At 46.4% G+C, this 17,599-nt stretch overlaps 1 protein-coding gene across 3 annotated transcripts in view; it reads left to right on the top strand.

Annotated features, from left to right (window-relative positions):
* Positions 1-4,763, top strand: part of AFG1L (AFG1 like ATPase) — an 80,601-nt gene extending 75,838 nt beyond the window's left edge. For all 3 annotated transcript variants that reach the window (XM_089530622.1, XM_089530625.1, XM_089530623.1), the window contains one exon: positions 4,489-4,763. In XM_089530622.1, the coding sequence (XP_089386748.1) occupies positions 4,489-4,623 (135 nt within the window). In that variant the 3' untranslated portion in view covers positions 4,624-4,763. The remainder of the gene's footprint in view (positions 1-4,488) is intronic.
* Positions 4,764-17,599: the final 12,836 nt, after the last annotated feature.

Genomic DNA, 17,599 nt, shown 5'->3' with positions numbered 1-17,599 from the left:
AAAATTTTCTAGAACATGGCCACATGCCCACAAAAAACAACACCGAAATTGTTTATTCCAAGGTAGTTTGGGAAGACATAACTACATCTTCCTATACAGGGTCTCTGCCTGGCAATTGTTCTGTGATGATACCATACAAGTTGCATGAGACAAGTGCCATGTTTTGAGATAGTAGGCCAACCTTAATCTAAAACAGGCTGAATGGCCATCTGTCAAGAGTGCTTTGATTGTGTATTCCTCTATGGCAGGGTGTTGGAGTGTATGATCCTTGTGGTCACTTCCAACTCTATGATTCTACAATTTTAGAACACCTTATCCTATAAAGCTTGTCTTATCCTTCAGTCCAAGCACAGTATACTTTTCATGAAGCACAGTTTACTTGAAGTAGAAAGATTCTTCATGGTGTATGGAGGTGTGTGTGTGAAATAGCCAGACTGTTCTTTTCTAGCAGTTCACTTTACACTTTAGGTTTTAAAAATATTTTTGAAAAGATAAAACTTCTGGCCACATGTATGTTGACCACAAATGCATCTGAAAAATGTTAGTAACATCTGCATCGTACAGTATTCCATAAAAATGTGATGTGGCATAGAACTAGAAGGTGGGAACTGGAGATGGATATGACATTATCCTAATGGCCTTTTGACTCCAACAAAACCAGCTATGTTATGCAGGCCTCACATAACAAGTATCTGGACATGACTTTAGAAGCACTTTCTTCACCACAATGAAAGCAAAGGATATGTCATTAGCTGTGGTGGCACAGGCAACATCTATTTGATGAGACTATGATACTGAAAAACTACTCATACATGGATATCTTACAGTACAAAGATGTACTCTTGGCATCTTTCAAGTCAACAGTAATCCATCTGGAGTGGAGGATATGTACAATTCAATTCTTTTAAATATTGGATTTCACAGAAAATAGCCCCAGTGTCTGTTCTTGGAATGAATACGAGTTGAGTTTGTTGGGACATGTAAAATCATTATTCAACATGCAACATGCAGAAGACATACACATGGAACAGGAATGCCACTGGAAGGTCTCTGCTGTGAAGTGTGGTGCAGGCTGCAAAGGAAAATTCCTCCCATGCAGAAGCTGCCAGCCAGATAAATAACTGCTGGAATAAAGAGGACTTTATTCTTGGTTCCAATATTTACAATTGACTATCAAAATGCTTTGCCAGACAGTCATCACCACACTGAGCATTCAGCTCACACTCTTATATGCACATCCCCTCCTGGGTTTTGAGTCCATCCCACTCCTGGTACATCACCCAGTTTCCTGTCACTTGACAGCTGTGACTCTGCAGAATTGAAGCCCGCCGGTTTCACCTCCTGCCCCTCTGTCTTCAGCTTCCTGTGAATCAGGACTCTCCAAATGTTGAGTCATCATGTCTGCCACCTAAACTCAAGTTTCCTTGTCACCTTTGTCCCAGTTCCAGGCTATAGCCACATCTCTGACATTTTCTGTCCAGAGTGTTCTTACTCATCACAGAGTTTCCCTTTTCCAAAATACTTGGGACGAGAAGGATTTGGGATGTTTTTTGTGGGGGTTTTTTGGATTTTGAAATATTTGCATATACATAATGAGATACCTTGGGAGATGGGACCCAAGCCTAAACATGACATTTATGTTTCATATATACCTTATACATATACCCTGAAGGCAAGTTTATATACAATATTGTGTTGAACTATGGCTCAGGGGCATTTCAACATACATGCCAAGGTTGGCCTGATCTGGACTTCATGGTTACCATGATATATATATAATATATAATATAATAAATTGTTTATTTATAGACCACTTTTCCTAAGATCAAAGCGGTGTACAGCATATAAAATAAGTACAATAAAAACAAAATGGCACAATTAAGACAATTTAACACACATTAATACGAGTTACGATCCAATGTCAATTATCTATGATAACCATGGGACCATATTGTTGGTCCAACATATGAAGTAGGGCATATACTGCATTTGGTTTTTGCCATTAGGGCAATTACCGGATTATAGGGGTGGATTTCAACAACCACATTGTCATGGTCAGATCATTTCCTTGTGAAGTTTGGTTTTGTGGTAGCAGATCCTCCTGCAGGGACGAGGGACCTATAATGATAGTCCCCCTCCAGAAACATATGGAATCTGAAGGTTTCTCTGGAGGATTTTCCCACTAGCAATTCTGTCGAGGCCTTGGTTTCACTATGGAATGGAGAAATGGCAAGGGCTATCAGTACAGTCAATCCTAAATGCCCAGTCCACCGTTGTGGAGCCGATAATTTACCTTGGTTTACAGAAAATCTGTGGGCAATGAAGCAGGTTGGATGATGCTTAGAGTGCAGATGGCATAGGTCTAGGAGTTCAGGTGATCTGAAATCAACAAAGACTCATGGTTATGCTTACAATGCAGCAGTGAGCCAGGCCAAAAACTCATATTACACCTCCAGGATTGCATCTTCATTCTCATATGAGTAGAAAATTTTCAGGTGGTGAGCAGTCTTTTGGGTACAGGCCCAGAGAGCTCAAGTATGCAACCCATAGCTACCTGCTGTGAAAAATGCACTAGGTACTTGGAGGAAAAGGTTTCTTACATTTAGAGTAATAAGCTCAGAACTTGCCACCACACTTATAACATAGTCTAGGCAGGTGTCCAGTACACCATCTGGTAAGTTTTTATGGGCTCACCTTCAGTTATTGAGGCCTGATGATGTGGACAAGACACTTGAAGCAGTTCAGCCTACCACATGTAAGCTTGACTCTTGCCCTTCTTAGCTGACAAAATTTAGCAGAAGTGGGTTGACTGGGTTGGGATCAGGGTATGGTAGATGTTTCACAATGTCAGTGGGAGGTGGCTGCTGCCTTGAAGCAAGTGGTAGTCTATTTTCTCCTGAAGAGGACCTCTTCTCCTGGATGGGGTTGCACTCCTCCTGAAGAGGGAGGTAAGTAGGTTAGGAGTGCTCCTAGATCCATTCCTGCCGCTGGAGGCCCAAGTAGACTCTGTGGCTCAATGTGCATACCAGCTGTGGCCTTTCCTAGACAGAGATAACCTAGCTGCAGTAGCCCATGTACTGGTAACCTCCCAACTAGACTACGGTGCACCTGCTGTATCCACAGGAATTTGGATCCAGAACTTGGTGTAGTTAAGAAAAAGGCAAGTGTTCAAGTCTGATATTATTAAATGGTAGTGGGTGCTTCAACATTTTTGCATTCACGTAGCTGCCATTTAATAATATGGGATGATTGATCTTCAGTTGGTGGAATTCATGGATCCAGAGGGCTCACTGTACTGTAGTGTACTGTATGTGGGTTGGCAGCTAATACAAAATGCAGCAGCTTGACTGCTGATTGGAATATCATACAAACAGCATGTAATACCATTCTTTAAAAAAAATTGCACTAGCTGCCAATACATTTCTGCTCTGATTTCAAGGTTGATGACATTTAAAGTCCTAAACAGCTTGAGACCTTGATACTTCAGGGAGTGCCTCTCCCCATATGTACCTGCCTGAGGATTAACTAGGTTAATCTGTTGGGGGGTGGGGCTGTTCCCTATTCCACCAGTGAAGTCACTACACCATGTTGGGACATGGGAGGGGGCCTTTGTAACTGTGGCACCCCAGTTGTGGAATGCTCACCCCCTGAAGGCCCAACCGTTGCCAACACTCTTGATTATTCAAGGGGATAACTTAAAACTACTGTACTGTACAACCCAAAGACCATTGGCTTGTAGTTAATTTTATTTATTTATTACTTACTTATAGTTTTAAAAACTTCAAATTTTTAAAAATCTGTTTTTAACTCATTGTATTAATATGTGTTAAGCTTATGTAAACTATTTTACTATTTTTAGCCAGTTTAATCTCTTTCAGTGCTGTTGTCAGCCGCCTTGAGATCTCTTGATCTCAGGGGTACAATATTTTAATAAATAATAAAAAAATAAAAAGCTGGGTTGGGGGAGTCTCCATTGGCATCAATTTTTTTCTCATTTTTAGCCCTCATGAGGGTGGACATTGGAGGGGGGGTTAAATCCTCCACCACCTGCATGTGATAGCCCCCATATGGACACTGTATATTTCTTGTTGTTGTTGTGTGCCTTCAGGTCATTTCTGACTATTGGAGATCCTAAAGTGAAACTTTCATAGGTTTTTTGGAAGGCAGATTTTGTTGAGTTGGCTTTGCCTTCTTTTGAAGCTAAGAGAGTAACTTGTTCAAATTTATCCAGTAGGTTTCCGTGGCCAAGCAGTGATTCACATCCTGGTCTCCCAGTGTCCTAGTCCAGCACTCAAACCTCTACACAGTGCTAGCTTACTGTACATTCACTTAACAGTAAAAGGTTCAACAATCCTGAACTATACTTGTATATATCAACTTGGAATATTGTTGAGCCTCAAGGAATAGGTCATTTTCTGTTGTGGGGTGTTTTTTTTTTTTTTAGCACTTCTTACATCTTTTGTGTTTTTTGTCTTCATCTCTCTGTAGGACTCGGCTAACGCACTTTCTATGTTTACGGGAGAAGAAGAGATTTTTGCATTTCAGCGTACCATTTCCCGACTCACTGAAATGCAGACTGAACAGTACTGGAATGATGGGGACAGGAGCAAGAAACTCCTATAGGTGTAAAGCGAGTAAAACTGGCCAGATGTAGTTCTCATGAAGAATACAAGTTCTAAATTGTACATCATTTTTAGCCACTTTGTGTCCCATTCCTGGGAGAATACGGGAAACAAATAAAGTATTAAAATAATGTAATAAAAGGCATATGGCCAATATTGCACTTTATCTCCCAAACCATTTTAGATTTTTGGTTTTACATTAAAAGCTTTCTTGCTGATACACTAGTGAGGAGCAGTTGCGAAATTCTTTTCTCCTAATATGGAGCCACGATGAAGAATCAAATTTTCATTTCAGACTACAAATTGAATAGGAAGAAGAACAGCAGAGACATGTGCAAGTTATTGTTTCTGTATAAAATCTGTAAATGTACCTGTAAATCTAGAGCTGGCACAAATGAAAGGCACAAAACAAGCAAAAATGCAAGAAGAATACAGTCTGTTGTAAATGTCACTCAGAGCTATATTGGCAGATATTTTACTGTGCAGGATTGGAGCCAGGATTTGTAAGGGCAGTGAAAACAGATTTTAACTAGGTGCTGTCATAGTTGCTCCTTTCCTCCCCCTGGCATTTGGGCTCATTCTGTGTTAACTATTCACAGGGCAGTTTCTTCTTCGTGGTCTCTGCGAATCATACAAATGGGTTTCACTGCGCCTGCGCAGTGCTGTTCGGAAACTTCTGGAATCACTAGGCAAAGTTTACTTTGCAACATATAGGCCTGTTACAGACAGCCAAAATAAAGCTGCTTCGAGTCACTTTGGAGGTATGGTATTTCAATGATACATGCGTCCTAAGAGTCCAAAGGCCGCACCAAAGCCACACTCCAGTCCTAAAGACTGGAGTGCAGCTTTGGTGAAGCTTCCAGACTCATGCATCATTGAAATACTATACCTCCAAAGTGACTCGAAGCAGCTTTATTTTGGCTGTCTGTAACAGGCCTTAGAAACTTTTTGGCGGTAACTCTGCCCACCCGTTATAAGGCCCCTGCCTTCCCGCTCTTTTCCCCAGTTCCTTTTTTCCGCCGCACTAGCTGCTTCAGGGAACTTTCGCTTGCTTGGAATCACTTTCGTTTTGACCTCGGACTGTACTCTTGACCATTCTTTGTCTCCCGCCCCTGGTAACTTCGAACTTCGGACTGTTGACTTGTTCTCTGGATTCTCCTTCGGCTGTGTCGTCCTCTCAAGATGCCTGCACCCTTCAAAAAGTGTGACATCTGCGGAGGAAAGGTGCCCGTCCAGGACCCGCACTCTTCCTGTCTTCTGTGCCTCGGCAAAGACCATGACGCCAAGGCCTGCCCACTCTGCAGGTCCCTCTCTTCTCAGGCCCGGAAAAACCGTGAGTCCCGGCTCACCTCGGCGATCGCTCTGGGCAAGGTACAAGAGGGAGGTTCCCGCTCTTCATCCGTCCCGCCTTCTGCGCCCCCGGCTTCATCTTCCAGGGCCAGCGTGTCCAGCGTGACATCCGTCAGGGCCACCGTTTCCAGCGTGGTGTGTGTCCCGGCCAGGACAATCCCTCCCGCCACCTCCGATGTGGCCCGTGGCTCCAAACCGCCCAGTGCCACCGACGAACCCTCCAAGCGCCCCATAAGGCTTCGGGGACCGAGGGCACCGAGCCATCGTCCAAGTCTGCGAAGAAATCAGACGGCTCGCACGCGAAGAAGGGGACCGGAGCGGAGGCCCAACTCGCGTCGCCTTCATCATCCAAGACGTCCCGTCACGCCTCCAAGCCGAGGGAATCGGCTTCGGTTTCGGGAGCGATCCATGCCCCGTCTTCAGACAAGGCAAGGTCCCCAAGGCCTTCTTCCTCGGGAGTGGCTGCTGTCCTCCTGGACCTCCCGGAAAATCCATTCTTCCCGTTGGAAGAGACCCCGAGACCGGGAAAGAAGAGGCACCATGACAAGGCAGGCCGTGACCCTGCCTCTAAGAAGCCTAAGCCTGCCAAGGAGCAAGCCGGGACCGACTTGCCCAAGGCTAAGGGCAAGAGGCATTCCCCCTCTAAGAAGGCCCGCGCTTCCACTCCGGCAGCTCTTGATCCAGAGCCTGCCCCTGAGGTCCAGCAGACTCCGGTACCGGTCACACCACCGCCTCAGCCCACTATGGACTTCGTCCACGAGACAGGGGACACCGCTCCTGCCCTCCCTTCTGGAGACCTCTCGCTCCCCCATTCCGAGGATGAGGAGGATGGACAACCGCCCCGCCCACAGGAGGCACCGGATCTGTTCCTGGACACTCAGTCGGGCCGATACTTCATGTCGGTCACGAAGGAGGTGGCACTCAGAGAGTTCACCAGATTGAACCCCCGTCCGGCTGACCCACAGGAGGGCACGTCTGCCAGATCGGTTCCGGCCGTCTCCGTGTTTGAGAGGCCTCCATCTCCGCCTCGCCGGCGCTCGCGCCCTTCGGCTGATCCCATCCCAAGCCGTCCGAGATCCCAAGTCACAATGGTTGATGTCCTCTCCTCCGACTTGGACTCTGATGACGAGCCCGTGCCCCCGTCCGAGGTGCCGTCCGAGGAAGAAGATGTCCTCTCGGTGTCGGCTTCGCCCCAGAGGATGCACAATCCTGAGCCTTCTTCCCCATTGGACGACGTCCGTTCTTTTAGTGAACACGTCGTGAAGATGGCCAGGGCCCTCGACATCGAGCTTGCTTTCCCGGACGATGATGCTCAGGATCCGGTGGAACGTCGGGTTCATGGACGGGTGCCCACTCCACCTTGCCTTCCCCTGCTACCATCTCTCCAGACCATAGTTCAGAGGTCTTGGGACTCTCCGGCCAACCTGTCTGCCTCGTCCCGCAAAGTGGAGTCTCTCTACAGAGTCGCCCCGGCGAGCTGTCCCTGGTTGGCTGACCACCCCAGGCCCAATTCGGCTATTGTTGAGGGAGCTCAACATAGCTTCGTGCCGAAGCAGGCCACCTCCCCTGTCGACCAGGAGGTGAAGAAGGTGGATGGCCTGGCCAAGAAGGCCTACTCGGCAGCGGCCCTGGCGGTAAAGGCCATCAATTATACCGCCTGCATGGGGGCATACGTCCAAACCCTCATGGAACGTATCTCCCCTCTCATCCTGGACATCCCGGATGACGTCCAGAGGCAGTTGGTCGAGGTCAGAGACGAGACTCACTCCATCGGAAGCTGGCTCATCACCACTTCCACAAATATGGCTGACTGTGCAGGGAGGGCCATGTCTGCTTCCATGGCACTCAGGCGACACGCTTGGTTGAGGGCCTCGGACCTCAACCCTACCGTCAAGGCGGCCATCGAGGACATGCCACTCGACGGGACCGGGCTCTTCCATGCGGAGACTGACGACCGCCTGAACAGGAGGTTCAGGATGAAGGCGGCAGCTAAGAAGCATGGCATGTCCTCTGCACCTGCTTCGCCATTTCGGAAGCGTCAGCGCCCGTGGCAGCCCCAAGGTCAGTCTCAAGGGACCTTCCCTCGGGATCGACAGTCCCAACAACAGGGCTCCCAGAGACGTCGCTACCCCTCGCAGTCCTCCTCCTCCTCTGGCCATCGTAACTTCCCACCTCGGTACCGCAAGTCCCGCCGGCAGGACACCGACCAGGGGAAGAAGAGAGCCTGAAGGGACGCAGCGCACTTCGCCTCTCTTTCACCCCCCTTCTTTTTGGACATTTTGAGGCCCTTCGCTAACACCTGGGCCTCAATAACATCGGACTCGTGGGTTCTCAACATCGTCCGTAGGGGATATGCCCTCGAGTTCGAAGAGCTCCCTCCAACTGGAGCCTTCATGTCCACTCCCCCCTCGGACACCCTTCTTGACGAAGTGCGCACCTTGCTGGAAAAAGGGGCCATCTCCCCTTTACCACCTGACCAATGCCCCAGAGCCTTCTTCTCCAGGTACTTTACGGTACCGAAAGCGGATGGGGGCATCAGGCCCATCCTAGACTTGAGACACTTGAATTTCTTCCTGGAATACCGGCGCTTTCGAATGGTAACCTTGGCTTCCATTCTGCCTCTGCTCCACCAGGGCCTGTGGTTCGCGACTGTCGACTTGAAGGACGCCTACTTCCACGTCGGGATCCGGGAATCCCACCGGAGATTCCTCGCCTTCGCTGTCAGCTCCACCTCGTACCGCTACAACGTCCTCCCCTTCGGCTTGGCCACGGCTCCACGAGTCTTCACAAAGTGCATGGCACCGGTGGTGGCATACCTTCATCAGAAGGGCTTCATGGTCTTCCCTTACCTGGACGACTGGCTGTTTGCCGCCGAGTCTCCACACGAACTGCAGGAGGCAGTCTCATTCGCCCTGCACCTCTTGGACTCTCTTGGACTGGTCGTCAACAGGGAAAAATCCCACTTCACCCCAACCAGGCAGGTCAAGTTCATCGGGGCAATTCTCGACTCCGAAAGATATTTCGCCTTTCTCCCTCCAGACCGTTTCCAGGCCTTGACTGCGTCACTCAGACCTTGCGTCTCCCACAGAAGGGTGAGGGCCAGAGATGTCCAGGTTGCTTTGGGCCACATGGCATCGACGACGTTTGTGACACCTTGGGCAAGGCTTCGCCTCCGACCGCTCCAGTCCTGGTTCCTCTCCGCCTTCTCTCCGATGGAGGACCCTCCGTCCAAGTGGCTCACGGTACCGAGACCGGTAGCTGCTTCCCTGAGATGGTGGTTGGACTTCCGCAACGTCGGCGCCGGAATGCCTTTTCATCAGCCCCAGTCACAGCTGACTCTGACAACCGACGCATCCCTGGAGGGTTGGGGTGCCCACCTGCTCGACTTGGTCGTCAAGGACAGGTGGTCCGCCCAGGACAAGCTCCTCCACATCAACGCCCTGGAGATGCTGGCAGTGGAGAAGGCGTTAAGGGCGCTCGAGTTCGCCGTCACAGGCAAGGTGGTCCTCCTGAGGACGGACAACACCACCGTGATGTATTACATCAACAAGCAAGGAGGCACCAGATCCAAGACCCTGCTCGACCTGATGCTCCGCATCTGGGACTGGTGCATCCAAAGGCAAGTCCTCCTTCAGGCGATTCACCTTCCGGGAGAGGACAACGAGCTGGCAGACCGCCTCAGCAGATCCCCGTCGGTGTGCCACGAGTGGAGGCTCCATCCCGAGACGGTCAGCGACCTCTTCGACCGGTGGGGAACCCCCCGGATCGACCTCTTCGCGACCAGATGGAACACCCACTGTCCCCAGTTCTGCTCCAGGAAGTCGATGGACGGATCCCTCGGAGACGCATTCGCCTTCCTCTGGACGGGGGAGCTTCTCTACGCGTTCCCTCCGTTCCCTCTCATCATCAGGGTAGTGTCCAAGATGACAACGGACCGCTCGCATGCGATCCTGATCACCCCATGGTGGCCAAGACAGCCCTGGCTTGCATCCCTTCTTCACCTTTCCAAGAGATGCTTTCTCCGCCTCGGTCCTCGTCCGAACCTACTGTCGATCCAGGACGGGAGGATTCTCCACCCGAACATCGAGAGCCTGCCGCTGGTAGCCTGGAGGATACAGCCCTGACTGCCCTGCCAGAGGCGGTGAGGACGGTGATCCTGGCTGCAAGGAAACCTTCCACCCAGCGGTCCTATGCCTCCAAGTGGAGGAAATTTGGCCTGTTCCTGGACCGAAAAGGCTTGTCTCCTGTTCAAGTGTCCACTCCAGTGGTGCTGGAGTTTTTGATGGCACTTTTGGATGAGGGGCTTTCTCTCGCATCCATCAAGTGCTACTTGTCTGCCATTTGTGCCAAATATCAGTTCGGGGGGAGGGTTTCCTTCTTCAAGGACCCCTTGGTGAAGGGGTTCCTTAAGGGTTGTGCTAACCTGTATCCTCCTGTGTCGGTACTGGCGCCGGCTTGGAGTTTGGAGGCGGTACTGTCCGCTCTCCAATCCAAGCCCTTTGAACCGATGGCCACAGCGGACTTGAGACTATTGACTTGGAAAACCGCTTTTCTTGTGGCCATCACCTCTGCCCGCCGTGCGGGCGAACTCTGTGCCTTACGGAGGGACCAGTCGTTTTTGAGATTCCACAAGGACAAGGTGGTCCTCCGGACAGACATTACTTTCTTACCGAAGGTAGTATCTGCTTTTCATATGTGCCAGGACATTGTACTGCCTACCCTCGCATCCAACCCAACGTCGGATGCAGAGCGACGCCTGCACTCTCTTGATGTCAGGAGAGCATTGGCGTTTTATTTGGACAGAACTGCTGCCTCCAGTCAGTCCGAGAGACTTTTCCAATGCTACTCGGAGCCGAAGAAGGGGTTGCCTGTGTCTGCGCAGAGGTTTTCTAAATGGGTGGCTGGTACCATCCACCTCTGCTATGAACTTTTGGGCAAACCTCTCCCGGGCAGGGTTCGGTCCCATTCCACAAGGTCAATGTCGACATCCTCTGCATTCCTGTCGGGGATCCCCTTGGAGGATGTCTGTAAGGCTGCTGTCTGGTCCCAGCCATTGACTTTTATAAAGCACTATAGGCTGGACACCAGGGCCATCCGAGACGCAGCTTTTGGGAGGGCTGTGTTGGTTTCAGGGTTGCATTGATTGCACTACTGATGGTTGTGTTTCAGCATTTATTTTTATAATGCCTTCTGTTTCCATTCTGTGAATGTTGGTTTGCACTATTTCAATGGGGTAGGTCTTGCACGACCTTATCTTCCCTTCTCAGGTTTAGCAATGTTGTTGCTTGTTTGTTTATGCAAAACAATAAGACTGACTCTTTTTATGGTTCAAGGTGTTTATTGTTGTAATAAATTTACCTTTGGTTTACCATAGCTTTGGTCTCAGGACACTCCCTCCGCCGCATACCTAAGCTTGTCAGTCTAAACCCATTTGTATGATTCGCAGAGACCACGAAGAAGAAGGACAGGTTGCTTACCTGTAACAGTATTTCTTCGAGTGGTCATCTGCTAATACATACAAATCCCACCCGTCCGTCCCCTCAGTGTCCTGCTCTCATTGGCTCTCTCCATCGCCTGCTTGGCGGAAAAATTGCGGAACTGGGGAAAAGAGCGGGAAGGCAGGGGCCTTATAACGGGTGGGCGGAGTTATCGCCAAAAAGTTTCTATATGTTGCAAAGTAAACTTTGCCTAGTGATTCCAGAAGTTTCCGAACAGCACTGCGCAGGCGCAGTGAAACCCATTTGTATGCGCAGATGACCACTCGAAGAAATACTGTTACAGGTAAGCAACCTGTCCTTACCACTGCCTCCCTAACTGAAATGGACTAAACTCTTTGGTTTACAACCCCCTGTGCAGATGGTTGGCCATGCTTACTAGATCTGACAGGAATTGAATTCCAATATATCTAGAAGGCACCATCTTGGGAAGCAGGTACAAATCTACCCCCCCACACACACACACAAATCAACAGTCACTTCTGCTCAATTAACCTCTGACACCAATGTGACCAATACGTCATAGTCATGCTCTTACCTACTAGCAGCAGAGGAGAAAGCAATACTTGTGGGCATGTTACTGTAAACCAGACGCAACTTGAAGGCACACAGTAACAACCCACAATATTATAGAAATATCAGGAAAAATGCCCACAGGACACCTGAAGCAGAGCTTCTTTTATACTGCTGGCAGACACATTTGGTGACAAACAACTTATGATATCCCAGTCTTGAACTGATCCACTATATCCCAATTCAGTAATGTCACAGCCTTACCTCACTTACAGTATCAAAATGTCACCAGCACTTAACACTTCTATATTATCTAGAGTTACTCTGACTTTTTGCCACCACAATTATGATTACTTTAGGGAGTTTGATGAGAGAGAATTAATAATGATGAATCGCACTGAAATGATTAGAGTTTATTGCAAGCAAATGATTCGTCATGTGGAATATAAGCATGGCTAACTTTCCTTGTATTTTGCAACCATATTTACTATGTGGTTATTTGCCCTGTAAATTTGCAAGCATGCCAGATAACCAATGGACTGGTTGCATACCTGTTAAGTTTTTTGAGTGGGCATCTGTGGACTCGCACAACGGGCTTATCCTGTTCCATAGGATGCCAGTGCAATCATCCATAAGAACTAGTAGGACATGATAAGGGGAGGATGGATGGGTTGTGTGAGTTCACAGATGACCACTTGAAGAACTATAGTTACAGATATGCAACCTGTCCTCCTTTGTGATCTCAATGACTCACACGCTACAAGTAGTAGGAGGTGGCAATGTCAGTGCAAACAATCTACTGAAAACATTTATGTAGTCAACAAGTATATGTCAGGGATGATGGGAGTTGTAGCTCTTCACCTCTGGCTCGAACTCACCACCTTGTTACGCACTGGCGCTGACCAGTTTTGGTCAGTGGTTAAAGCTTTGCTCTAAAGCAGCAGAGTTACAGAGAATAGGCTGAAGACCCTGACAAACTCTCCAAGCCTTCTCACTCTTGCTTCCACAGAAGTCTTCACACTTCTTCAGGATCCTGCTGGCTCTTGTATCTTCACTCAAGACACCAGACAACTCAGTAGTCTTATATAAAAGATCTACTTTATTCTACTATATACAGCTCCAAAACTATCCAACACAACTCCAATACAACTCCTCACTACTACCCACTACTACTACCCACAAAATACATTGGGATTCATAGCCATTATTATAGTCCTTGCAAAATACCACCCACTGTTGTCTGTTTCCACCCAGTGGGCGTGTACATCCACTCTCATTGGCTCTCTTGGTTCAACCCACAATTAATGATTTCATCATCTCAGCCTTGACCACTTAACAATTCTCAGGTGTGTTCAATTATCCACTTTGCATTTCTGTCCTTGGCATTTAGGACTTGTTAATTCCATTACCTTTTACACCTGTGTGGCTTCTAATTGCTTCTGCTGAGTCACCCTGACTCTCACATACATGTTTTATTTCTTTCACTGTATATCCCATGTTGCTTTTTCCTTAACAATCCCCTCCAAAATAAAACATTGTATGTGGCTTACAATGTCATTCCAACCATTTGTGTCAATCTTTCATGTTTTTCTACCGTTAAAGCTTTTGTAAACAAATCTGCAATGTTATTTTGTGTTTCTATGTACCTTAACTCTATTTCTCCTTTTTGAACCATGTCTCTTACATTTTGGTATCTTACACCCACATATTTGGTTCTGTTCTTTAAACTTTCTGTTTCAGCCATCGCTATGCATGATTGCGAGTCTTCCTGAATTTCTACAGGTACTCTGAAATTTTCGTTTAAGTCATTTAACAATTGTTCAAGCCATTGTACCTCGTTCACAATTTCGTTCAAAGCTGCAAACTCTGCTTCAGATGTGCTTAACGCTACGTTTGTTTGTTTTCTGCTTCTCCATACTATTGGACTTTCACTATACTTGATTATCATTCCTGTCAATGACTTCTTGTCTCCTAATTCTGATGCAAATGAACTGTCTACATAGCAATCTAAATCTGCATTACTGCTTCTGATGATTAACTTTTTGTCTAGGGTCCCTTTCAAATATCTTAGTAAGTGTTTTACAGCTGTCCAATCCTCAACTTTAGGATCACAAAGTCTTCTGGATAAAACGTTAATGGCATACGAAATGTCTGGTCTAGTGTGGCAAGAAATGAACTGTAGAGATCCTATTATGCTCCTGAAAAATGTCTTGTCCTCAAAATCTCTGGTTGTTGGCTCAGATACAAAACCAGTTGTCATTGGAGTTTTAACTACCTTAGCATTCTGTAAACCACACTTTTCAATCAAGTTCTCTATCTTCTTTCTCTGGCTTAGTAAACAATGTCCTTCTTGTGTCCATTCAACATTAATGCCTAAATGAGACTTCAACAAACCTAAATCTTTTAAAACAAATTTTTCAGACAACTCTTTCTTTACTGACTCTATTTCCTGTTTTGACTTTGCTGCCACGCACAAGTCATCCACATAAATCACTAGCACTATGTCTCCTTTTGTATAAACACAAGCATCTGCAACGCTTCTTTTGTACCCTAGCTTAACTAGCTCGTCATTAATGCACAAATTCCATGCTCTGGCACTCTGTTTTAAACCATATAATGCCTTCTTCAATCTATAAACTTTCTGACTTCCATTCTCCTCAAAACCTTGTGGCTGTTCCATAAAAATTTCTTCATCCAAAGTTGCATTTAAATAAGCTGTTTCAAAATCAAAATGTTCAACAACTAAATTCCTTCTTGCTGCTACAGCTAAAACCATTCTCAAACTTTCTGGCTTGGCTGTTAGAGAATAAGTCTTATCAAAATTCTCATACTGCTGTTGTGCAAAACCCTTAGCTACCAATCTAGCTTTGTACTTAATGCTTCCATCAGGCATTTCCTTTCTCTTATACACCCATTTACAACCAATCACTTTCTTATCTCTGGGTCTATCCACAACTTCAAACACATTTTTGTTCACTAGGCAACTAAACTCACTATCCATTGCATCACACCATCTTTCCTGTTCTTCCCTAGAAAATGTTTCTAACTCTTCAAAACTCTCAGGCTCTTCTACAACTGTACAAGCTCTTGCCTGCGTCACAACAAACCTATCTGGTGACTTCCTAACTCTGTGACTACGCCTGGGTATGAATTCTGTCGTCCTGCCTCTTTCCTCATCACTGTCTGCACTAGAAGATGTTGTCTTTCTGCTAAACCTTTTGTCTTCTGTCATTCTAGTGGTTACTGGTCTTGTTTGTGTCTCCCCATCAGAGGTACTACCACTACTGCTAGTAGAGGCTTCTGGCTTGACTGAAAGCCCTCCGTTTCCTGAAGTTGGTTCAGTCTGTGCTTCCTGCTCACTTGAGCTACCTAACCTCAAGAACACTTCTTTATTGGCATGCAGCTTGTCCCAGCCAGCATGTCTTTCAAAATTTGCAGACCTGGAGTACTGCACTTCTCTTCCTCCCAAATGAAACTTATAGCTGTTCCCTGAGTATCCTAAAAACCTAAGCCTTTTACTCTTGGGTTCTCCTTTTCTCCTAAAACAAGCCGGTATGTACACATGTGCATATTGTCCAAAAACTCTTAAGTATTTAAAATTTGGCACTCTCCCATACAAGACCCTGTAGGGAATGTCCTCAATCTCAGAATGAAACAACCTATTACTTATGTGTATGGCAGTCAGGGTAGCTTCACCCCAGAAGCTGTCTCCAACCCCCGCATCTGCCATCAAGCAAGCAGAAATCCTTTTAATGTCTTGGATTTTCCTTTCTGCTAAACCATCCTCACTTGGACAAGCAGGATTGGTGGTTTCATGCCTTATCCCCACCTTCTGAAACCAATTATACAGCTGGTTGTTTAAAAATTCGCCACCTCTATCTGTAACAATAGTTCCAACTTTGCTATCAAACTGTCTTTCAATCATTCTTACCCATGCTTTCAAACTTTGCCCAGCATCAGACTTATTTTTCAATATTCTTACAAAAGCATACCTTGAAAATCTGTCCACAATTACTAGGAAATATTTGCTTCCTCCTAAAGACAAACAATTTGCTTGGGCTACATCAACATGTACAAATTGAAATGGTCTTTGAGCAATTCTTTTGGATTTCTTAGCAACTGGAAAAGCTCTGACCTTCACTTGATTACAAACAGTACAGTCTAAGTGATTTTTACATTCTGCTACTTTTAAATCTGGACACATGCTTATTAAATTCTTTAAACACTTAAAACTAGCATGGCCAGATTTTCTATGGAGCTCATTATGCAGTCTTTGTGCATCGGAACATTATCAATACTATTAGCATTCTCTACCTTGTAATTATCAACATTTTCTTCTAAAAAATAAAGCTTATCCTTTTTCAAGCCTATGCCACGCAATTCCCCATTCAATGTTATTTTACACAAGTTCTTTTCAAATGTGACTATGTAGTCTCTGTCTGTTAATCTGCTCACTGATAACAAATTGTTTTCTAATTCCTTTACATGCAAAACATCATTAAAGTTTTCTTTTAGCCCTGGAATGTAAACTGTCCCCATTTGATTTACAGTACTGAGCTCATTCCCATCAGCCAAAACTACAGCATTTACATTTGCTGGCTTCTTATCACTAATTAAATTAATGTTATTACACATGGAGGTCGAAGCTCCTGAATCTACAAGCCATTTGGAGTTTGCATTTCGTTTTTCTTTTATCATTGTTGCAAACCCCTTATTATTATTTCTATTGTCCTTCAAAAATGGCGGCTTGGACTGCTTCTGCCTCTGATCGTGCCGTGGTTGCCATCTGCTCTCTTGCTTGCTTCTCTCAGCAGCCAAGTGCTTGCAGTGCCTCTGCAGATGTCCTATCTTCTTGCAGTAGAAACATTTTCTTTGCTCCCTCGAAGAAGCTGCCTGGTTCAGCCCACGCACATCAGGCTTCGTTTGCTCACCTGGCACGCTCTTAGAAGTTGGAGCGTCATTCCTCTCAGACAACCTCCTCTGGTTCTCTTCCAGAATCCTGGCCACAACTAAGTCTCTCGTTAGTTCTTCTGTCGGTAAGTTTTGCAAAGCATTGGTAATGTTGCTCCAAGAAGGATCTAAGGACTCAATCAAAATATAACACTGCTGTTCTCTACTTATTTCCACTCCTCTTAGCTCAGCCTGCACAAACAAGTTTTGCATTGTTTTTAAATGTTCTATCACACACTGCCCTTTTGCCATCTTCTGCCTATAAATTCTCTTAGACCATAGCATTTTTGCAAAGGCAGTCGAAGGAGTGTGTAGTCTTTGAAGTGTTTCCCACACACCTTTCGCGGTCTGTTTATCCCTTACGTCGTTAATCAAGTCTTCTTCCAGCATTAGGAAAAGACAAGCTTTGGCTTTATTATCTTTCTCTTTCGTGCCTGCATTAGGATCTGCTGGCAGCCCGGCTTCAACTGTGGCCCACAAACTTTCTTTTACAAATAGAGACTGGGCATAAATCTTCCAGGTAGGGTAGTTGCTTCTGTTCAATTTGCTAAACTTCAAAATCTCCATCTTAATTTGTGCAGTGACTCAATTGACACAATCCTTCTGAGTATGCACAGCTGACCCCTTTCGGGCTTAATCAAAACACAGGAGGAGTTACTCACGGAGCTT

Source organism: Sceloporus occidentalis, unplaced genomic scaffold (genome assembly GCF_023333645.1).
Source record: "Sceloporus occidentalis isolate IW3139 unplaced genomic scaffold, rSceOcc1.0.p SCAF_6, whole genome shotgun sequence".
Taxonomy (NCBI): Eukaryota; Metazoa; Chordata; class Lepidosauria; order Squamata; family Phrynosomatidae; genus Sceloporus; species Sceloporus occidentalis.
Note: the sequence above shows the minus strand (reverse complement) of the source record. Positions and strands in the feature narration are given on the sequence as shown.